At 47.8% G+C, this 24,117-nt stretch overlaps 1 protein-coding gene and 2 non-coding genes across 4 annotated transcripts in view; 1 reads left to right on the plus strand and 2 right to left on the minus strand.

Annotated features, from left to right (window-relative positions):
- Nucleotides 1–6: 6 nt before the first annotated feature.
- Nucleotides 7–24,117, minus strand: part of LOC117581653 (paxillin-B) — a 44,307-nt gene continuing 20,196 nt past the window's right edge. Inside the window, exons 1-4 of one of the 2 annotated variants that reach the window (XM_034269029.1) lie at nt 4,986–5,313; nt 4,429–4,922; nt 4,241–4,366; nt 7–1,537 (exon numbers count right to left, since the gene is read on the minus strand). In XM_034269029.1, coding sequence (XP_034124920.1) covers nt 1,150–1,537; nt 4,241–4,366; nt 4,429–4,922; nt 4,986–5,276 — 1,299 coding nt within the window. In that variant the 5' untranslated portion in view covers nt 5,277–5,313 and the 3' untranslated portion in view covers nt 7–1,149. Of the gene's footprint in view, nt 1,538–4,240; nt 4,367–4,428; nt 4,923–4,985; nt 5,314–24,117 lie in introns of those variants that run through there. The other variant, XM_034269030.1, reaches the window with a different exon arrangement.
- Trnap-cgg lies at nt 5,791–5,862 on the minus strand. Its single transcript has one exon. It is a non-coding gene; the product is annotated as a tRNA-Pro (tRNA).
- Nucleotides 6,104–6,175, plus strand: Trnat-cgu. Its single transcript has one exon. It is a non-coding gene; the product is annotated as a tRNA-Thr (tRNA).

Below are 24,117 nucleotides of genomic sequence, written 5' to 3' on the forward strand. Positions count from 1 at the left end.
ATCTGTATGTATATGTAGATGCATGTATTAATGTATGTATTTAGTTAAGTTCTCCGCTCGTATGTTTGTTCAATATTTACACATTATCAAAAGTCAAAACGTTTTTGTTGCCAAGCCTCTGCCCCTGCCTCTGGAAATTTCGGGAATTTGCTGTGTGCAATCGGTGGGGGCATAGAACCTGCCTGCCTGCCTGCCTGCCTGCCATTCCTCTCTCTCTTCCTTTTCGTATGCGCTCTTCGCTTGACTTTTTTTGGCACTGCTTTGAATTTATTTTGGCACCGCACGCTTCGAGCGTGTAAAACTAACATAATTATTACACATACTCTATCAATTATGAATTATGAATATGAATTATGAATAAAAATATACCCAAACGCAGTGGTACACACGCGGACACACAATTAAAAAAACAAAAAAAAATAAAATGCTAAAAAAAATACAACATATTTCTAGTGTTCAACAGTTTTAGCAAGTAAATTATGTACAATCCTTAGATAACGAAACCCCATGTTCAGTTTGTGGGTAAAACTTAATTTGCAAGCCATTCAGCAAGTGTTTGTTGTATGTGTGTATGTGTGTGTGTGTGTGTGTGTGGCACAACTTAATCGAGTGAAAAAAAAAAACACTAAAACTAGAACACTAACTAAACTTGAACTCAGTCAAAAAAAGCAAAACGAAGACTGGAGTGTCGGACTCCATTCCATTCGTTCGTCACTCCATTATGCCCTCATCCTGTGGCATCCTCTTCTCTCTCTCTTATCTTCTGTTTACTCTCTCTCTCTCTCTCTCTCTCTCGTTTCAGTTGCGATTGTAAAACTTTCTTTGGTAGCGCTTGCAGCTGCTTCCCATGCTGCCAACGCCTCCGCCTGCTGCGCCTCCTCCTGCTGCACCTCCAATGGATCCAGATGCCACTCCTCCTCCTAGGCCCAGGCCCATTAGCTGCTGCTGCTGCTGCTGCTGCTGGAGTTGCTGCTGCTGATGCTGCTGCTGATGCTGCTGTTGTTGTTGATGCAAGCCAAAGCCCGTGGCTCCGTAGAACTGCTGCTGGCCAGCAACAGCAGCAGCAGCAGCAACACCCATTCCGGGCACACCCGCTCCTCCCACTCCGACGACACCTGGTCCAACTCCGCCCATGCCCAGGGCTTTATTTTAGCTGGACGCCCCCAGCTGATTCTTCATGTGTGCAGCGGCGGCGGCGGCAGCTGCAGCGGCCGCAAATGGTGAACCGCCGCCGGTGGGCGTCTGTGGTCCATTGTTGTTGTTGTGATCGCCCGGTGTGCGCGGACCATTGACCATGCCCACGCCCACGCCAACGCCCACACCGCCATTGGCCACGCCACCAGGTCCACCGCCGAGCAGTCCACCGGTGGCGCCCGGTGCACCAGCAGCGCCAGTGGGCGAGCCCTGGCCCAGCGAGGAGACGTGACGCTTCAGCATCGGATGATTGGCCATCGAGGCGAAGACCAGCCGCTCCTCATAGTCATACTCGCAGAGTATTTTGTTCTCGCACAAATAGAAGCGATCGCCCACGCAGAACCTGGAATGAGAGCGAAAAGAGAGGCGGGGAGAGGCGGTTAGAGCAAAAGATGCAACAAAGGGAGAGGCAAAGGGGGCAGTAGGCAGCAGGAAGTGGAAACGATTTTTCCACACGCTTAAGCAAGAAGAAACCAGAAGGAACAGCAGCAAAACAAAAAAGGAGTCAAAGCAAGAGCCAGGGAGCCAGGGAGCCAGTGAAGCCGGAGACAAAGATGACAATTGACAGCGGTTGAGCGTCGGCTGAAAGGTAACTCCTCTCTCTCTCTCTCTCTGGGTGTGTCTGTGTGTGTTGTGCAGCACTGGAAACAAAAGAAGAAGCAGCAAGCAAGAAGAGAGAGGGAGAAAGCAGAGACAACCAACAGCAAGGCAGGCAGGACTATGACCAGTAGCAGTAGCACGAAGCACGAAGGAAGTCAGATAAGCATTTGAAAATGTCGCTCCGCTGTCAGCAACAGTTGGTGGAGTGGGTGTGGGTGTGGGTGTGGGTGTGGGTGTGGGCTCTCAGTCTCCGGAGTGCATTCAGGCAACTGCAAATGAAGTTGCTACGAGCGGGGCAGCCACCGCCCCCAGCTCCCTGAAGCCCTTTGTCAAAATATTTATGTTAGCACCTGGACCTGGACCTGGACCTGCACCGAACACGCCCACGCAAACAGCGCAAGAGAGAGAAACAAAAAACGTCGCTAGGTGGCGCCAACAGGCCAGGGCGAAACAGCAGGCGAAAGGATGCCCTGAAGGAGCGACGCCGCGGCAGGAGCTTGACCTTGATGAAGCTACTTCTGTGACTCGATCCAATCAGCTCTGCCCTCTCAGAGCGATCTCCTTGATTCGGCATCTGCATCAGAGCACACGGAATACCCTTCCTGGCCGCATGAAAAACGTTTTAAGTTTGACAAGTACACGGGGTGCCAGGGGATTGGGTAACTGACACTGACTCCTGCAGCCGCCCGGGTGGGTGGAGTGAAATCAGCTTACAGCAGGACTTACAGCGGATATGAAATTTGGCTTTTGATTTACGTCAACGTTTTTTTGGTCTGCCTGCTGCTGGTCGCTCCGAAGCTCCGGCACCCAAATCGATTGATGGCCAGCGGGAGTGGGCTGTGGGCTGTGGGCTGTGGGCGTGGTCCCCATGTGTGTGTGTGCTCCAAAACAAAAAAAAAACAAATGCTTTGTTTATCTACCAAAAATATACACAAAAAATAATCTACGAAAACGAGTCAACAAAGTGGAAAGTTTTGGTCTTATTTTCTTGCCGGCTGGCTGGCTGGCTGGCTGGCGGCGCACCTGTGACATGGCCACAGAGGCAGAGGAGTACGGGAAATGGCGACATGAACGAGGACGAGTTGATAAGTGAGTCCTGGAGTCCTGGAGTCTGTGTGTGCTCGCACATCCGGGCAGTCGCAGGACCAAAAGGAGACAGCAAATTGTCAACAGGAAGTAGAGAAAGAAAAGGCAAGCAACAAAAAATATGACGAAAGATTTGACTTGGCCCCTCGGGAGGCGGGGGGCGCCGGGCAAATCGTCGAATGCTGACGACAGGAAATTATGCAAACCTCACCTCACTGCGGCAGTGCATCCTGCAACCAAACAGCCAAACAGCCAAACAGCAACAGCAACAGGAACAGGAAACAAACGGACGAATCCAGCTCTGCGGCCAACAAACAAAAAAATGAAACTCTCTCTTTTTGTTGTGTGTGTGTTGCCCGCATTTTAAATGTGGCAGCAACAGAAGCAGCACTGGCAGTGGCCACACAGAGAGTCAGCATCACAATCAGAGTTCCGAGTCCGCTGGTTGCAAGTCGCCCGCTGGCCATTGCGTGGACACGCCTCAATGGATTTTTTCGGCAATTGAATTAATTTACGTGAAAAATTGATTAGCCAGCGGACAGCGGATAGCGGACAGCGGGCTGCAGGATCTGTACGGTTCCAGATCAATCCACGAGACGCATGTGGCACGTAGCAGGAGGCAGGGTTCGTTGCACGAGCCACGGCGACTCCTGTTACATTTTTAAAGTCAATTTTCGACAATGCGAAAACAAAAGCGACACGAAAGGGGGCTGGGCTGGAGACGATTCTCACAATATGCCAATATGTTTTAACATTTATTTCAATATTTTTGTTGGTGCCGACCAGCGATGCCGATGCCGATGCCGATGCCGATGCCGTGTGGCGGCATTTTTAATATTTAATGCTGCCCCACCCACACACCACCACCATTGGCTGTTGCACAATCACGGAGCATATGTGCACCCTCATTATTAATGCAAAAGATGCCCGTGGAAAGACCCGCAAACAAAAAGAGCGAAAAATATTGACCAAAAGGAACAGAATCGAGACGCTGCCAGCCAGCCCACAGCCTTAAAGCTCTCTCCAGAGTGACATTTCACGAATTGGCCAAAACCAATAAAATATCCAAAGCGAAATATGCATGGGAATGGCCCTGAATGGCACCCAAAAGGGTTTAGCACACCAACCCGCACACACACCCCACACGGAATGGGTTTTAGGGCAAAATTTATGCGGTTTTCATAGAAAATCAACGACACTAAAGGGTCGCCGCCCCAGCCCCCGCCCACGGCAGCTGCTGCTTGTAAACGATGGCAATTTGCTGGGCATTGTTGCATGCATAATGGCCAAGACGTCAAGTGGCAAGATTAAAAATAAGGAAGGGACCTGCGCAGGGATGGGGGTGGATCGACTGACTCACCGATGATTGCACTGCTGACAGGCAAAGCATTCCAAATGGTAGACATTGGTGCGGGCGCGCATAACCATCTCGAAGGCGGGTATGACCTTGTTGCAGGCGGCACAGTAGCCCGTGTTGCCAAATAATCTGCAAAAAGAGACGTTGTAAGTGGAGTTTTGGGTGCTTGCCACGCTTGCCACAGCATTTACCTTAAATAATCACGCTTGCAGAGCATTAGATTGCCCTTCGTGTAGAGGGTGGAGCCCACCTCGCCCAATCGGCAGTCGCAGCAGCCGCACTTGAGGCAATCCTCGTGCCACAGCATGTCGAGGGCGCGCAGTAGGTAACGGTCCTGTATGTGCTTGCCACAACCGGCGCATAGTTGGCTCCCGTTGTTGTTGTTGTTATTGTTATTGGCTGCCGCCGCAATGCTTTGGACATTGCTGTTGTTGTTGTTGTTGCTGTTGTTGTTGTTGTTGTTGTTGTTGTTGCCATTGTTGCCGCCGCCGTTGCAGCCGTTGTTTGTGTTGTTGTTGCTGTTGTTGCTGGCATTCTGTTGGCCCACATTGTTGCCACTGCTGTTGTTGCTGTTCATGCTGGCGGCCTGCTGCTGCTGCTGCTGCTGCTGTCCGGATTGCTGCTGTTGATTCGATGAGAGCCCGACGAGTCCGGGGTCTGTTTTGGTAATATCCATAGTCATCATCTGCCAAAACAAAAGAGAGTGCATCATTCAGAAATTGAAGCAAACATTTCATATTTTAAGTACATCAACACCGAAAACATGATTCTCTGTCGCCATCTGCGTCCAATAACTCTCCATGAGCGCCATTCGGGACACCGAGGGCGCCGGGGAGCGTGCCAATGCCAGGGGGGGCGGCTCATCGAACAAATATTGCAGCGGCAATGGCAAACGCCGGCTGCTGCGTGCCGGACTTGGATGCCTGCCGTGGCGTGGCACAAAGAACTCATCGATATTCTGCATGGTAATGTAACGCGCAGCGCCCCGCTTGGGCGTTGAGCTTGGCAGATTCATTTTCGTATTTTTCTTAATTCTCATTGAAATTGCAGCACACGCCGGTGTCTATTTTTTTTTTTTTGTATAACGGAACTTCAATGCCAGTGTGACCGCGAAATGATCGATGAAGTATACCGTCAGAGCCTCGAAAATATACCGAAATATACCGTAAAAAAAACCATAAATCTTAAGCCAATTTCCTCGATTTTGATGTTCTATTTGATATTATCAGATAGTTCGCAGTCTCCGCGCTAAAACTATAATTCTATCCGATGTATCAATCAGTTTTCTACAACATTGGTTAGTTTTATGGAATTATTACGAATTAATCTATAAACAAAAATAGCATTAAACGTTAAGTGAGTGGGAATGGATTGCTACGTTTCAACAATCGTTTGCCGTGCAGGTGGCGCTAGTGAGTGGTGCGTTGCCTACTTTTGAGCGACGCCACGAAATTCGCAACTTAAAGTCTTCCCAGCAGCACAGTTTCTGGCCGTTCCCATTTCTTAGGGGCGGAAAAGAAAACAAAAAAGAATTTTGTAGACACACACACTTTGGGCTCGTCCGGGAGTTGAACCCGGGACCTCTCGCACCCGAAGCGAGAATCATACCACTAGACCAACGAGCCGGGCTGGAGCCCCCCTCCACATTTATTGAATAAAACTGATTGACCACGCGGTCGCATATTTCTATTTATGTTTGTGTGTTTCAATCATTGCCAGGTGATCGATCGTTAACTTCTAACTTGAGTTCTGTTTTGCGCGCTTCTACCCGCCCTTCCCCGCTCCACACTTGCTCTAGCCATCCCTCTCTCGCACGCGCACTCCCTAGGGGCATGTGTGGAGTGGTGTGAGCTCGCCTCTAGAGCCGCCTCTTTAGCTCAGTGGTAGAGCACTGGTCTCGTAAACCAGGGGTCGTGAGTTCAAACCTCACAGGAGGCAAGAGAAAGATCCTCCCTCCATCCGGGATTTTCTTCTTTTTTTTTCCCCCTCTTTTTTCAACTTCTTTTATCCGTGTGCAGGGACTGCTGCTGCTGCTGCTCGATAAGATGCCCAAAAACCATCCCAAAAGCAGCAACAAATCAATGTAAACAAAGACGCACACAGAAACGGTTCAAAATAACGAGATTTATGACAAATTGCCATGCCACTAAATAGTTTCTTGCCTCGGCTGCCAGTGGCTGGGAGAACCCCTAAAATATGCACATTTTCCATGTACCTCCAACCCGCACCCACAATCGACGGACACAATGTGTGGCGGCTGTGCTGTCTGGTGGTTCTGGCTTCTGGCCGGTCTAGTGTGTGTGTGTGTGTGTGTTGGGCCAGAGCCTGGGAATGGGACAAATGGCTCGCATTAAGCCCTGCGCCATGTAGCACCAACTGTGACCTCGAGGCAGAGTGGCCAGAGGAGGAGGAGTTGCAGCACCCACCACAAAAAAGGGTTCCGCAGCTGCTGGAAATGACTTTAATTAGACGTTTTTCCCTGCCCGAAACTCCGCCCTCCCTCCAATGCGGATCCATCAGTGGACAGTGTTCCTCCTCGTGCCTCTTCGCGGGCGGTTTGTGCAACGGACGAGCCGAGCGACTCATAAAAATTCAATCAAATCAATTTATGTAAATGTAACGCGACGTTTCGAACAATAACAGGACAGGACAGGACAGGACAGGCCACTGGAGTCCTGTGTCTGTGTGCACTCAATTTTTGGCCAGTTGCATGCAACAGACAGGGGCAGGGGCCGACTGCATTGTTATTTAGTTTAGAATGAAATGAAATTGAATGCTAAATGCCGCGGCCCCTCTGCTCCTCTGTCCCTCCCTCCTCCAGCCACTCCTCTCCGTGTGTGTTGCACTCATTGCGGATTCATAGTTTTTGAGTGCGCAATTAATTTATGCATTACATTGGCCGCTTTTCAATTTGCATGCAACTTTCGATGCTGCGCTGCAATGACGCGATATGCCGGCCTCTCCTCTCCCTCTCTCACTCTCTCCCTCTCTGCTGGCAGCTTTGATTGATGGACTGATTGACGGACGCTGAACTCCCACTGTTGTCTAATTAGTTTAGTTTCAGCTTTCAGTGGGAGCTGCCACCCAACAGTGGCGCAACCAACCAGCGACACTCATTACAGCCAATCAATATTCAAATTTCACGTGCAAGCGGCAAGCGGCAAGCGGCAAGCAGCGTATTCCGGTCACTGCCTGCCCCAACACAGTCTTTTGTGGCGTTTTCACAGTTTAGTTTTCCAAGTGAAGGCTTGGGGCCATTTGATTTGATCCGTTCCGGACGAGCCAATGCTGGCTCCAACTCCAACTCTCTCCCTCTGTGATTATTATGCATATGCATGTGAGCCCAAGTTTGTCGCAAGTTAAACCCTTTTTAACCCCGATTCGACGAGGCATGAGGCATGAGGCATGAGGCATGTGGCATGGAAATTACACGTTTGCACGCAAGTTAACGGAAGTTACTTTGGTTACCTGTGTGCCACATGGGGCAGGCAGCAGGCAGCAGGCAGCAGGCAGCATTGCCTCCACTTAGAAATTAAGTTGATTTCTGCGGTCGCTCGTTTATGTGTGTGTGTGTGTTTATGGTTTATTTATTTGCTCTCTTTCTCCCTGCTGCAATTTTGTGTCATGTTTCATGCAGCAACCCCTGCCCCTGCACCTGTAGGGGGACAACCTCTGGCCAAGTCAAGAGCGCATTTAATGACACTAATTAGTGGTTTGCAGCAGCAGCTCCTCCTTTGCCACCCCCAACCTGCAACCCCTAATTGGTAATTAATTTATGTTGCAGCATTTTTGGCGCTGTGCATGGGGGGGGGGGGCAACGGTCGAAAGGTGTCAAAAAGTGCGAATTAAGTGCGAATAAACGTGCAGAGACAGCCAGCCACGCCCCCCTGCCAGTCCTGTCTCGCATTTTGCAGTCACGAAAAATAAATGTAAATTTAATTTGCACACGCAGCAGGAAAATACACATGCCACATGCCACATGCCACTGCCACAACCGTGCAGGATCAACCATCCTCAGGCTCATCCTCTTCTGTGATCTGTGGCTGGCTCTTGGCAAATCTTTTGCTGGACTCGTGCCGGACTTAAAGTGAGTTCAAAGCACTTTAAATGGAAATTATGCTGCCTCCCCCACAGTCCACACACACAATGCCATGCGCAATGTCCTTTGGCCATGCAAGGCTTCCCTCCTCCTGGCCAGGAGTCGAGTACGCGACATGAAAACTAAAACAAAGCCAAGTGGAAAACGAGAGGGAAAATTAAAATAAAATGGAGCAACAACAACAGCAAATGCACAGAAACAAGAAAACAATCAAAATTCATTTTTAATTTTTATGCCATAAAAATGCAGGAAAAACGACAAAGCAGCGGCGGTGGGGTCCAAGGACCAAGGAAACAAACAAACTGGTCACCAAAAGCCGGCACGAAACGGAGCGCCTGGACAGCAGCTGCAAGAGGGACAGAGACGGGGATACGTTGCGCAACGAGGCAAAAAAAAAAAAGAACAGGTGGCAGGAGGATGGCAAACGCTGGCATGTAACGGCTGGGACATGTTTTATACTCAACTTTTGTGCGCGAGTTTTGTTTGTTTTTTGCTTGGTTTTTGTGTTTAAAAAACGGTTTTCTCAGCGGTTGTTGCCACCAGCACTCGTTGGAGGCAACAATTAAATTTGCATTGGCCCTAATTAGGATTCCTGCTGCGTCCTGCAAATGTCCTTAAACGGCAGCCAGCAATTGACGTTCGATCAACAAATCGATCGAAAAATCGATCAATATTTCTTGAGGGCAAAAGTTAATCGATTCTTCGATTGCAATTGTGAGGCAGACCTCACCCCCTTGCACTCTGCCGCTGTGTGATTTATGCCTCATGTTGCTGCCGCTTGCTGCCACTTCCATTGGTGTTTATGGTGTGGCAAATGGGTGGCAGCATATGGACGGAGGGAGGCGGCACGGGCCATAGCTGCTCTCGTTATTTGTTCATCTATTTGTTGGACATTTTGTTGATTTGGTCTTGGGCTGTGGCCCCCTCCGAGACTGCCAAGTGAGATTTATGCCACTCGGCACCCTGCCCCGTGCCACTTGCGGGTGTCAGCGACACATTGCGCTCTTTTGTTTATTGGCTGACTGTGCGGATGTAATCCCAATCCAAGTGCCAAGTGCCAAATCCTAGTCCTAGTCCTAGTCCTCCTCCTCTTCGGTTTGCCATTCGAATTCCTTTTCAACTTCTGCGTTGCCCCTGCCACTGGGCTGCCTCGATTGGACACGATGTACGACATGGAAGTGGAATTTTTATTAAGTTGTTTTATGCCTTGTGTCGTTTTGTGCTGTTATTTCTTTCTGCTTAAACAATTACGACAAATTGCGCTTTTATGGACTGCCGGAGAACTCTGCTGGCTGCCACGGGGGGGGGGGGGGCAGGATGACACGCACCTCGTCAATGTGCAAAGCCCACAGCGCTAATATCCGATCCACGCTCAGCCGGCGAGGCGATCCTCCAGCGAGGCACACCAGAGGAGTCCCCACTCCGGGGTGCAGCGCAGTGTGGCAGTCGCAAATGGAGCTTAATTGCCACACAATGCCAAATGCAGTGGCAGTGGCACGCTGCACGCTGCACCATGAAGCGGCGTTAATTAGGTGAAAGCATCCGCCAAGCAGGTCAGAGCAGCAGCGTCGCAGCAGACAGACCCAAGGAGATGAGCCGCGAGGCAACAGATGCAGTGGAGTCGATCAGTTATCGATCAGTTATCGGACAGCAGTCGATATCGATCATCGAGAAATTTGGACTCAGCTCAGCTGAGTAGTAGCCTCCCGCCCCATCTGACAGTTTCAATTAGGCTTCAACGCTCTGCTCCGTTTCGGACTTCAGAGACTGCGGAGAGTCCGGAATTGGAATTGAAGTTGAAGCTGAACGCTGGCAATGGCTCTCTCGTTGCCGTTGCCGTTGCCGTCTCTCAAGTGGCTGGCAATTACGTTCAATTAACTTGGCCATAATGGTAACGGATGCTGCTGCTGCTGCCTCCAAATGCGTGGCGATTGTAATTAAACGATGGCTGCCTGGCTGCCTCTTGCTGCTGCCTGAGATTCCAACTTCACATTGCATTGACTGCGAGTGGACTCCATTCGACTGAGTTAACTGCCGGCATGCCACCTAATCATAAATGATACCAAAAGGAAATGCTCTTCGAGGCAGCATCACGATCAGATCAGCACCTGCTGGACTCCGCACTGGCCTCTCCACAGCCACTAATTACATTGATTCTAAGACGATTGCAATGGAGCACTGCCACTGCCACTGTCTCTTGGGGTCTTGGGGTCTTGACGTCAACGTCAACTTAATTAATTGTGCGTCCGGCCGTACTGCCTCGCTCTTCTACAGTTCGTTTCTCTCTGCACTCGCTCTGTGACTCCGATTCCGATGCCGATCCAGCGGCAATTTTTGTGGCAAACACATTAATTAGCGCACAAATAAGCGAATGAGCTGATTGATTGTCCAGGCAAAGTACATTTATTTGCGCACATTTATGTGAGATTATGAGAGTGAGAATCGCTTCGGCAGCTGCTCATGCTTCAAAGAATCGATAAGCTATCGATAAGCTATCGATTTAGCATACGATTTACTTGCAGTGATCGATAACACACTCCAAGACACAGATAAAAGGCAAGAGGAAGGCAGTTAGAGGCGCGAGAGAGAGAGGAGAGTCGTTGGGCTCTATTGTTGCTGGCACTTTTATTGTTGTTTGATCAACACTTGAAGACGAAGGCAAAAGGAGATGTCCACTGCATCCACCGCATCGAGCACTCAGCCGTTTCAACCACACAACACACACATGAGGCGGAAGGTAGCGATAAAGTTGGAGGCGGAGCACCAGCACCAGCAGCAGCAGCATTACAGTTAATTACATTTACGAATCGAATCGAATCGAATCGAAAATTACAGACACATTAAATAACGGTTAAGTGGCGGGAGCAACATCATCATCCTGCCCTCGTGAGTGGCATCAGTGGCATCCTCTCCACAAGCCACAAACATCTCTGAACCCTTTTGCAATGTCATTAATAACAGGGGGAAGTACAGAGAGCGAGCGAGAGAGGGGAAAAGGCAAAGACATATTTACATAACGATTTTATGCAGTGCCGCCTCATAAAACGATTTACAGCTCGCTGTCCAGCCATGGTCGACTTTTGTATGTGCTGCACTTGACAGTGTAGCGAGTAGCGAGTAGCGAGTAGCGAGTAACGAGTAGCGAGTAGCGTGCAAATTGTTATTTCCTTCTTTGTTAAATTACATTCCTAAGCGCCCAAAAAGCGAAGCTACCTTTGGCTTACTCAAAGAGTGGCTATCGAAAGTGCATCGCTGCCAGTTACTCCCCCTCTCCCTCTTTCGTGCCGTTGCATCCGCCTTCTCCGTGTGTGTGTGTGTGTGTGTGTCTCGTCCCTGCTTTCCACCTTTTGCTTCTGCACAGCTGAGCACGAACCGTTTTATCAGCACGTTTACACCATATTTACTTCATTTTAATAAAATTTCATGTGATTTTAAACGTGCAACGTTCCAACGGATGGCCATGTTCCAACCGATGTCTGCAGATGAAAAGCGGCTGCTGCTGCACCACGTGTGGCTGTGTGTGTGCATGGGCTGTGTGGATGGGTTAAAAATGCACAATTGCTCATTCAAATGGAAATTATTTACACATTGGACACTGATTTACTTGATGGGGCAGGCAGCAGGCAGCAGCAGCACTTGGCTTTGCACTGCAGGCACAGTGGCGTCGCAAATCCCCGCTCACGTGGTTGACTATTTGTCGGTACGCCACTGTCGCTGCGCACGGCAGAAATGCAGAGAGCGCCAGAGTGTGCGAGAGAGACAGAGAGAGAGAGAATGAGAGCGGGGTTTATCGTCGGTTTATTAATATCCTTTCTGCTTGGTTATGTTTTATATGAAATTACTCAAGTGCAATCGACTGTGTTTACGCCGGGGCTTACTCTCTCTCTCTCTCTCTCTGTCTTACTCTTTGTAGCGGTTCTGTTTTTCGCTTTCGTTTTTTTATTCAAATTCGTTTTGCATTTCTTTCCGCATTTTTTATATTTTGTTGTGCCTGTTGTGCTTGTTCCCCCGCCGACCCGCGTGCTTTATTGTTGTTTTTAATTATCATATGCACACGAATTGCTGTGCACATGTCCGTCCGTCTGTAGTGTTTCTCCTTCCATTCGTATGTATGTTTGTGCATGTTTTATGCCGCCATTGCGCGGCTGTTAATTTAATTTCGCAATTATTTGCAATGACGTTTAATCGAAATTTGAATACTGTTTATTTGAGCATGAAAAATATGCCAAAAGCGGCGCAGCGCCAACAGTTCTGTTAAATGAACAGCAGAGCAGTGCGCTGTTAACGTACCGTTTTTGCCTAGAGCAGAGCCGCTCTCTGTAATGTGTAACATAACAGAATCCCCGAAAAAGAGCGTAACAGCGTGGTGCGTATGTAAGAGAGGGACGGGCGTATTCTGTAAGCTGTAATTTCCCTTAAGCGTTGGCGGTGCCCAGATCACTTTACAGCTCTGTCATCTTCTATTATTTGCTTCTGTTAGCGACCTGTAAACAGCTTGAGACGGGCCGGCGGGGTGCTGGGTGTAAATTGTTCCCGCATGTAAATCCTAACAGCGCTCTGTTGTATCAGCTTTTGTTGTTGTTTTCGTCTCGCTCGCAGCATAAGCATATTTTCCACATTGAAATCCAACGCTAATTGACAGAAAAACACTTTAAGTAGAAATCTAAGCAAAATAGCCGGCCAATCGGTTTGCTCTTTAATTGCATTGAATACAACTTAAGCGTATAGATTGTTGATTGCAGGCAGGCGCAGTCGCAGTCGCAGTCGCGGGCAGATCGTTAAACAATCAACAAAACGGCAAAAACGACAACAAAATGACAATTAATTGAATATCATTTTTATGGAATTAACATTCAAATCCAGCGAAAACAGCAAGGGGAAGGGGTAGGAAGAGGAGGAAGAGGAGCTGCACATGTCACGACATTTTGCTGTTCGTTTTGGGGGCATAAACGACTCAAAGAATACACTAACAGGGCAGGCAGGAGCAGGAACTCCATAAAGCAGTCCAAGCAGTTCAAATGTTAAGCATGCCATCTTCATTGGCTATCATAAAAGCGGCGTTGACCCTCATAACATTTAGCCATTGTGCGCGGCATTCACCGCCTAACAGCGATTCAATTAACAGCAAAACAGACAACAAAAAATCACAGAAAGGCGAAATAAATAAAATAATTGGCAATAAAAATACAATTTGCACGATCATATAAGATTTTGTCGATGTAATTGGCTAACAAACTAAACGAATGAATGGCTGACTGACTGAATGACTGACTGATGGATGCAACGATTCAACGCCTCAGTGACCAAATGAGGCACTAAGAATAGTCGAAAGAGATGGCAATACAACTGCGCTGATATTTGTATGGGAAATGAGAGAGAGAGGGAGAGAGAGATCTGAAGATCGTTTAGGGTTCCCCCACACTTAACCCTGCCGGGCTGTCTAGGGTTAAGTCTTGGCTACAGGGTGTTCCGTTAAAGGCTAGGTCTACAGGGTACTCCAGGCGCTCTCTCGCTCTTTTTTTGGTTAATTAAATTTGATTTTTGGTCTGCCAGCTTCCGCTAGTCACTCCCTCCCTCACGCTCTCTTTCTCTCTCTCTCTCTGTTTTGTGTTCCATCTTCGCATTTAATTTGCTGCCTTTATGCTTTTGTTCTGTGATATGTGGCATGGGGCATCCAGTACCAGTACCAGTACCAGTCCCCTTTCCTGCGACATCAGCAGCAGCAGCGGCAGTAGCAACGTTTCGCTTAATTGGCTGCCAATTTATTTTATTTGCGCAAAATTGCAGTCGGACCATGAAAAAAAAGGAACACAAACAAACAAAACAAAAACAGAAGAAAGAATACAAAAAAAATGCCAAAAGACAAGCAAACGGGCAGAGCGGCTAGGCAACATGTTGCGGCTCCCACACACACGATGGTGGCCGAGGCCACATGTTGCACTGCTGCTGCTTCGTCTCTGCTGCGTCGCTGCCAATTAATACGCCGTTCTAATTTTTATGACATTATTAAGGAGGTCCATGATCTGTTCTGTGCGTGCAACTGCAACTGCCACATGGAGAGAGAGAGAGATAGAGAGAGAGAGAGTGCAGCGATGCAGCCTGGCCTGCCTTTTATGTGAAGTTTATGGAACTTAATTGTTGCTCACTCAGCATGTTGCTTGGAGCCGCTGGAGTACTCCTAGCTCTGGCTCTGACTCCCCTGACAACCGGCAACATGTTGCTCCCATTTATGTGTGAAGCACCAGCACCAGCACCAGCACCAGCACCAGTTGCTCTTTCGCTTCATCCTTCATCTGTGTGTACGTCTTTCCTTTGCGTCTTCCCTCACTGTCTGCGCCTCTGTGCAACGTCTTCAGCGTCTGCATTCCTTGGCAGCTTCATTAACAATGTTTGTTGTTGCCTCTTTGCCACTGCCACTGCCACTGCCACAGCTACTGTTTGCCCTTTTTGCCACATGTCTTTTGTTGTGTTTTTGCTACTGTACTGCTGCCTGCTGCCTGCTGCCAAACAGTAGTCGCTGCCTGTTCCCTCTGCCGCTTTGCCACACTCTCCCGCCAGCTTCAGCCCAAAGGGGACTTTCAGTTTTTCTGTGTGTCTGTGTCTGTGTCTGTGTCTGTGTGTGTTTCCCCTTTTGTTGCCGCTTGTTTGCTCGCCTCTTCATCGACCAGCCCAGCCACTTGTTGCATACCCGACTCCTGCCGCTGCTGCTGCTGTTTTTACTAATAATTGGCTTCAATGAGTTCCATAATTGTTTTGCTTTTGGACTTTTAATGATGTCGTCGTCGTTGCAGTTACTTCTTCTCCTGTGCCTGTGGCTGCTGCTTCTCGTTTGTCGCTTCTGTTGCTAGTCATCATTTTTGCGGACTTGTGTCTGTGTGTGGGTCTTCTGTGTGTCCAGCTCACAGCTCATGCAAAGGGGCTGGGAAAATTGCTGATATGCCAATTAAGCGATCAAACCGATAGACGTTAGTCGATTACCAATGACTGACAATCGATTTTTGATGGAAAATGCAGAAAAATTGCACAAGGCAGAAGGAAAAACAGATCAGCAGCATTTGCTCCCTTCTTCCGCTGCCCCTCTACCCACTTCCTCGTTCTCCTTCTTCTCCCTCTTCTTTCGCTGCTTGCGATCTTCTGGCAGCGCAGTCAACAAATGCCGCTGGCAACATGTTGCTACTGTTGCTGTTGCTGTTATTATTTTGTACAAGCAATTAAATGCCTGCTGCTTGCTGCTACTTGCGCTACTTGCTAGTCCTCTTCCTTCGTGCTTGGCCCACTCGCATCGCCTGCCGCGTTTTGTGGCGTGTTAATTAACTCAATTACGATTGCTCGTCGACGTTCGTCGCAGGCAGCGGCGGCAGCGGGGCAGACACATTGCTGGCTGCACTTTTTGATAATTATAATATTTATAGCCGTGGTCCGGGCTCTTGGCTCCTTGTTTTTGGCCAGAGAGAAGGAACTTGCCAGCTCCAACTCCCCTTTGGGACTGCCTGGAAAAAGTCTAATTAAAGCAGCGGCAGCAAAGGCAGGAACAAGTGTGGCCATTTAATTTTATGACATTATCATGTGCACAGTTATGTATCGCCCCAATGTTGCATGCACCATGTGCATATATAATTGTGTGGCATTGCGTGCACCAGACAAGGGTTGCTCGGCGGTACAGTACGCGTCACAGCTGTAATTGCAGCAGGTTGCAAGTGCAGGGGGGTAGCAGCACAGCACAGCACAGCACAGAGCTGGGCGTTGCCGTCAGGAAGCGGTCTCAGTCACCTCTTTCGCCGTTTCGCGACTAAGCGAATTATCGAGCCATGAACTTGAAATATTTATGGACTCTTTTGCCCTCCACCCCTGCCGCAAAAAGCCACCCCCTTGCGCAGCAAAGGAAACAACAAAAAAAAAGGGTTGCTGCCTGGCAAAAGTGATTTAATTATAAAGTTCGCTTTCCACACGACATGGATGGAGGAGATACATGCATATGCATGTGGAAAAATTAACAAAAAATAATAATAATAATAATAATACAATTTGTCTCCGCTGAGACACTGCCACACACAGAGCCCTTGCCCCACGCGTGCTGCTCGTGTGTCTCATTCTCAAATGTCATTCACAGTACGCTCGGACTCATCAACGTCAAACACAAACATCAGCGGCAACAACAACAACAACAACAACAACAACAGGAGCATCAGTGTGGCAGCAACATAAGCTATGCTTCTGCTTCCGCTGCCTGCCTCTTGCCTCTTGCCTCTTGCCACTCGCCTGCATGCCCCTTCTTCCTGTCTGAAGCGACGCTTTAAGCTGTCATGTTTTGGACAGTTTGTTTGCTAAATTGTTTTGTAACATGATTTAGACACATTATGTGCCTCAGTCTCAGTCTGTGCCACAGTCTCGGCCCTGCCCCTGCCGCTGGCTGTCTGTATCTTTTTCCTTCTCCTTCTCTGCTTGCAACGTTCCACATGTTGTAGCATTAGTGGAGTAAAATGTAAAAGTCATTTGTTAGTTGTTCTACTGCCAGTGGCTGCCAGTGCCTGCTCCTCTTTAAGTTTCTTACTAACAGCAACTGGTAACATTACGCCACTGTTAACGGTGCGCTCCCTGCTACTGTTAACGCATCTATGTAACTTGCTCTGTTAGTTTTGCAGCTTTCTGCTTCTCTACTCTCTACACATTTACATAATAAAAGAGACGAAGAAAGAAGCTCAAAGTAAACAAAACAAAAGCTATTTTCCCGCTCGGAAATGTCTTGGCAGTATCTCTCCAATTGGATCGCTTTGAAACGTTTGATCGACTGTTGATTCTTGGCTCGCTCTCCACTCAATTAGCATAATTTGCATCTGCCGCAGCGTGTAACATGCAACAGGCAGTGGAACACGCTTGTGGGTCACACACAGCAGCAACAAACTGTTGTCCCCTGCCCTGTCCTGTCCTGCCTAATCTAATTCCCGCAACGACACAAACATTCATCCAAAGTCATTTCCTCCACAAATTCTGCTGCAACTTCCGCTGACGACAACAGCAGCAACAGCATTGGCTCTGGCTCTGGCTCTGGCGGCAATTGCTAATTTGAAATGCAGACGGCGGATTCAGAGGCGGGAGCCACACCCCCGCTGTCCCACCAAGCAGAAGCAGCAGCAGCAGCAGCGACGGCGGCGCATAATTTTGTTGGCTTTCTTTTCGTTTTCGTTTCGTTTATTTTCTTTTAGTTTCTGCTTTTCGGCGTGGCGTCCGTCTGGCTTGACATTTTCGTTTGTTGCACTGCCAAATGCGAAAAATTGGCAATTAATTTTGTCAGTGTTGCATTTAATGGGCCTCTGCCACTGCCCCCCAGCACCCTGCCACAGGGGGATTCATTCGTACTCCCATTATATTGTGTGTGTTCAATAGATTTAATTAGTTTTAATTGAAATAATCAGCATCGCGCGATGTACAGAGAGAGAGAGAGACTGACTCTGGTGTCTCTCTTTGCTTATCAAAACAACGAGAGACATAAAAATGGTTGGCTGCCACAACCCAAGGGATACCCTGTGCAATAAGCGAGCATTTGTAAGCACGGAAGGGACAAATTTACACACGAGATGTACACATGCTTGCATTATCGCCGCTACGCTGCTGCAAAACGCCCAATATTAGTCGCCAGCAGAGCCGCTAACAGTGCCTTAACAGAGTTTCCAAAAGTCTTGCAAGAGAGAGCTACAAAAGCCCCCCAAAAAAGAGCGCAATAAGATCTACAAGGCAGCCTGAGCATAGCCCAAGAGCGGAAGCTTCAATAGAACCGCCACCACCCCAATTCCACCTGTTCAGCTTTAGTGCTTAAATGTCTCTTAATTTGGCATTTCTACTTATTGATTGATGAACTCAAATAACCGTATCGCAGTTTTTGGTGGGGATTTAAAAGCGGCACCCACTGTAATGACTGCTCGCCAGACCCAGCAGCAACAACAGCATAAGGAGAACCGTTAAGACTGCCCCACAAAAAGCAGTAAGGCAGCGGGCGCCAGGCGACAAAACATTCATAATTTGTGGCTTAATTAGTCTTGAAATATGCACAAAAAGCAACCTTCATTTGTTTTTGGGTTTTTTTTACTGATTAAGAGCTCTCACTCCCCCCGTTAGTGTTCCCCTTTCAGCAGGCAATACACGACGCGCTGCTTGAATTTTTACGAGCATGTGCTGCCGCTGGTGCCGTTGTTTTTATGACAGCCGCAAAAGAAAGAAAGAGAGAGAGGGAGCAGTAGCAGGTAGACACATGACAAATGTTGGGCCAGCGCCTTCTATGCGCTTCTCATGCTGTTTACTTACGCACATCCGAGGTCCGAGGTGTCGTTTGTGTTTGTGTTTAACTTTGAATATGCGGTGTTTGACACTTACCTAGAAGGAGAAGGAGAAAGCAGAGGTAGAGATGGCATATTAGTTATGATATAATGAAGCATTAAAGCGTTTATCTTATCGCCCGGCGGGTGTTAATCTCATCTTTACGAGTATTTGCTGTCAGAGATTCCGTCAGAGCAGATTCCTAAAATGTTCGACCGAATGTTAAGTCTTGTCGAACACATCTCTGACACATCCATCAACACTCTGCCGCCCCTTGCCCAACGGTGGCACTCTGCCAAACAGCAACAAACATTCGTTCATTCATTTATTCACACACACACATAAACAACTCTACAATCGATCAATCACAACAAACACACAAAATCTCTGCAATTATCTCAAAGTCGATCTCCCTCACCCCCCGCCACCCCCTCGACGCTCATTGAAATAATTAAAAATAAACACCGTTGACCGAAATAAATTCTAAAATCGAAACAAAGTTGTCGCTGACGTCGCTGTTGCTGTCGCTGTCGCTGTGTCGCGGCCAGCGTCAACGTTGATGCTGGTCGGCTAATTGGCGTTTGTTGCTTCTTGCACATGTACCTACGCTCGTCTCGTATGTGCATGTATAAACGTGTCTGTGCATGCATGACTCTGTGTGCGCTCGCACTCCCCCTCGCGCTCTCTCTCTCTCTCTCTCTATCAGCATCTTCACCTTGCTCTCTCTCTTAGTATCTTGAGTGCAAGTTGCGAGTGCTGTTTCCTTGCCTAATTGCTCGGCGTTTTGCGTTTGCGCGACGTCGTCGTCGCTGTCGCTGTCTCTGTCGCTGTCGTTGTCAGGCGTAATCGTGTTCATTGCCTCAAATCGCTCGCATTGCCATTTTAATTGGTTTCTCAATTATTTGTGATGCCCGGGGGGGAAGAAGAGTGCGAGAGAGAGTACCCTAACACTCCAGCCAGAGTCCATACATTCAGCGCTTAAGACAAGACTCTCCTTCTGTTTACAACAGGAAAGGGTATACGCTCTTTGCTTCTGCTGTTGTTTCTCTTTTAATGTTGGACAGCAAACGCAAAAGCGTTTGTTTCTTTCTTTTCCTTGCACTCACATATAAGAGAAAAGCGAGAGAGAGAGAGAGAGAGCGGGTGAACACTTGAATAATCATTCCTTTCCCTTCGGTAAGGGTATACACTCTTCGCTGCCACGGTTTTCCCTAGCTTTTTATTTTCGGTTTAACGATTTCACAAAAAATGATGTTAATTAATAATCAAATTGTATTGTTGTTGCTTGTTATGCAAGTCGCGTAGTCGCATTTTATGTATTTAGTTGTTTGCTTTTGCTGCTGTTGTTGTTTTAATACATATATTCTTTAATTTTTAATGTTTATTAATAAATCAATTGGCAAAGAAGCAAAGCAGAAACAGCGGGAGAAAGAGAGGCAAGAATAAAAACAAAAACAGAACCAGATGCGCGCGCGATGCCCGAGGAATTTCAATTATAAATAAATACAAATAAAACAAATAAACAGCGAATAAATCACAACAAAAGGCGGTGTGCGGCACAGGCTAGAGGATGGGGAATCGTGATTGTCAAGAAAACTGAAATCTCGACTAATTAGTTTGTTATTCTATTCTCTAGAAGATGTAGAGAGAGAGAGAGAGAAAGAGGTGTGTAGGGTGCACGTAGAGAGACACGTAATAATGCAGGGCACTGAGCAATACAAATCATTTATTTATTTATTTATTTGTGCGCTCCGCTGCTGCTGCTGCTCTTTAATTGGATTTGTTGCAGCAACAACAATAGCGAAAGAAAAAAACAAAAAAACAAATAATATTAATTAACAATTAATGCAGTTACAGCAGCGGAGTAGGAGGCGGTGGGTCGCTCGGTCAAGGAAGAGGAAGAAAGCAAGCGAAAAAAAGCAAAAACCAAGAAAGAAAACAACAACAAACCAAGAAAAAGGCATTCATTAAAAAATATATTAAAGTCTGCGATGCAACAACAGCAACAACTGAAAGAGCAACAGCGACGACTGCGACTGCAGCAAATTTAATTAAAATATATTTTAACAAACGATGCTCGTAAAACGTTGCGCCACTAATTAGCCAAAGAGAGAGAGAGAGAGAGAGAGAGATCCACGTTCCACATTGCAATCGCCGATTAGTTATCTGAAGCACAAGTATAAACATCGATAAATAAACGATAAATCGATAGGTCAAAGCGAACGCATTAACCCTTTCATTAACCTCAAATCAGAAGCCACAAGCCGCAAGCAGTGGAGCGGTGGAAGGGTAGCGAAGAACCCCCAGCCCCAGCGCACATTCGAAAAAAAAGACTCAACCCTGTGGGCGTGTGGGCGTGTGGGCGGGCTAGAACTAACATTTATTCCACTTGCGATGCTAATTAGAGGAAAAAGACAAAAGCGAAAGAGCAGGCCAGGCCACAGAGACGCCCACGCAGCCTCCACCTCCTGCTGTTGCTCTTCCTGCGATCTGTGTTTCTGTCTCTGTCTGGCTGCTGTTGCTGATGTTCGTTAGTTTTGATGTCTGTGTGGTGCAGGGGGGGGGCAGCGACTGTGGCAGGAACTGTGTAGTCATGGCATGGCCATAAATCTAAAGCACAAGCAGAGGTAGCAGCAGCTGTACATAGAAGCAGAAGCAGAAGCAGAAGCAGAAGCAGAAGTGACTCTGCCACATATGTACGCCGCAGAGAGCTACACAGCGAGTGTCGCCCGTCCGCCCGGTGCTCATTAAGTGGCAGCGGATAGCTTGGCCCACGGTTGCAAGTTGCACTTTTCCACAGTTGCAGTTGCCACACACGTTCTCCTCTCTTCGCTTCTCTGCCATCTCTCTCTCTCTCTCTCTCTTTCTTTTGTTTGTCTCTTTTTTCATAACATAATTAACAAAAATTGAAACAAGCTCCAGGTCTTGCTCTCTGCTGCTCTTTGGGCCGCCTCTTTGCCATTGTTTTTGTTGCCCGCCCAATGTGGCTCCATCTCCTTCTTGCTCTCTTTTAGTGCCCCCCTCTCTCGCTCTCTCTCTCTCTCTCTCTCTCTGTGTCTCTGTGTGTGTGTGTCACTGTTGGAATTTTAATGATGACTACTTTTAGACATACACGCCTCTCCATTGAGTGCCCCCTCCACACCCCACCCAAGAACCCCACTCAGTGCTTCCCCTCTGGCCGGCCTGCTTCGCTTCGCTTCGTTCCATTCGTTCCGTTTCCCAGTGTGGGCTTCCTTCTGGGCGATAAAAAAAAAGCATTCACTCTTCTGGCAACAGGCACACTGTCCAACAAGGTTTGCAGTTCCAAGCTGCAGTTGCAGTTGAAGTCTCTCGAAAAAGTGCTAATTCTTGGACACTCCACTTCGGTCCACTCCACTGCTAATCACTCTGCTAAGTGCTCCCATTTGCATGGCATTGTTCACTGTTCGATGTTCGTTGGCTTTTGGCATTCATTCATTCGTTTATTCACTCGTTCATTCGCTTATTCATTCAGTGCATTCAGTGCATTCGTTCGCTCGTTGCAATTATCGGCTGCAATCCTCTAACAACCAAAGCTGCAGCCGCAAGGCCCGGGTCTTGGCTTCTGCTTGCAGTTGCAGTAATTAAAAGAAAAAGAAAAAGAAACAACAACAAAAAACAGAGCCAGTAGTAGGCCACGTTAACTAATTGGCAGCTGGGTTACTGCCCCTCTACATCTCTCGCGCTCTCTCTGTAGCGATAATTGGAAGCTGCTGACCCACCATGATCATCATCATCATTATCGTGTTAGCTATCCTATCAGTGTTCATGAAAGTCTCTTAAAAATCTCGCAAAAGCTAACTAAATGTCATTTACCAACACTGTTTGTGGTTCTAGTGTTGTGAAACTTCTTGTATGAATACATTTGTGCAGAGGGTGGCATTAATTGGCGCACAAGTACACTAAATGACATTTACCAACACTGTTTGTGGTTCTAGTGTTGTTCAACTCTTTCTGCTACCTCCTTTGTACACTTGTTAAACGTAACAGTAACACCTCACTGTGGTTTTTTGCTTCCTTTAGCTTGTCCCTTCAACACTTGTGTTGTTAGATCGCTTTACAACACTGCTTTGACTTCGCGTAGCCGTTGTTTGTTTTTCGGGGGCGTTTCTCTCTCACACAGAAAACGCTGAAAAACCTAAGTGTAAATCTATGTAATCGAATCAGCAGAAACAAGAACATGCCACTGCTGTTGTTGTTGCTGCTGCCGCTGCAATCAAATCCAAATGCCGATTCAATCCCCCTCCACCCATTGACAATTTAGTATTTAAATTTTCAACATTCGTTCGCTATTCGCATTGTAGCAGGCCAGCAGACGGCAGCCAGCAGCCAGCAGCCAGCAGCCACCAGCCGCTGCACAACAATTTAATAGTTTGTTTATTCTAAAATATATAAATCATGTCGATTTGCATGTGGCCGCTTGCATTTTGCATTTACATTTATTCTCTCGATTTCTTGCCAATTAAAAAAAAAAAGCAGACCGAGTCGCAGCGTCGAAGTCTCCGCACACACACACACAGCACACGTTCCACCGCACACGTTCCACACACTGCAGCAGCTCGTTCCACAGGCACACACGCACGCACAGTGCTGGCCACGCGGGGGCGGGTGGCCGCCTAATCGCAAATCCACAAAGCGATTGGCGATTGGCGATTGTGAATGAGAATGAGAATGAGAATGAGAGGCGTCAATCGTCAATCAATTGACCTGGGACACTGTTTTGCGTAATCGCTAGAGTGTGATGGAGGGGAGGAAGAGGAACGGAGTGGGTAATCAGGGCAACGCTTTAAAATGTTGCTAATTAGCCGGTCAAAGGTGTCGCTTGTGGGACTGCAAGCCAGCATATGGGATGCAGTGGATGCTATTCGGGCACCGTTTGCTTCTTCTGAGTGGATGCCATTAACGGACTTAAAGAGCGCATTTATGTTTACATTGGATACGTAGCCAAATGCGTTCCAACTCCGTTTCGTCAACTGTCTGGGCGTGGGGCAGCGGGGCGACTTAATTAACACATTTCGGGCTGCTGCTGTTGCTGCTGCTGGTGCAGCTGCCGCTGTTGCAACGCCTAGAAATGGTCTAATTAAAATGCTCGCCAATGTGCTGCCCTCCCCCCGGTCCCCTCCCCTGATGAAAATGCAGTTTTGTTTGCAGCTTTTTGCTTAATTAAAGCAATCAAATCGTAACAATTGCTGCCAATTGTTGCTGTTGCTGTTGCTGTTTATGGCCACATTATGCGCTCGACCAAATGTATTCCCATTAAATCACTTTTGAGCTGTCGTACAAGAGAGAGAGCGGGTGAGATGCAATGGCATGCACACCTCTCGCATCTCGCCCACACACACGCGTATCACAATCCCGCTCTGGCTGTTATGCTAATGCGTGTAAAAAACCAATTAAAAATTGTTGCCTTTCCTTCTTCGCTCTCTTTATCTGCCACCACCCGAGTGCTGCA

Source organism: Drosophila guanche, unplaced genomic scaffold, assembly GCF_900245975.1.
Source record: "Drosophila guanche unplaced genomic scaffold, DGUA_6, whole genome shotgun sequence".
Classification (NCBI taxonomy): Eukaryota; Metazoa; Arthropoda; class Insecta; order Diptera; family Drosophilidae; genus Drosophila; species Drosophila guanche.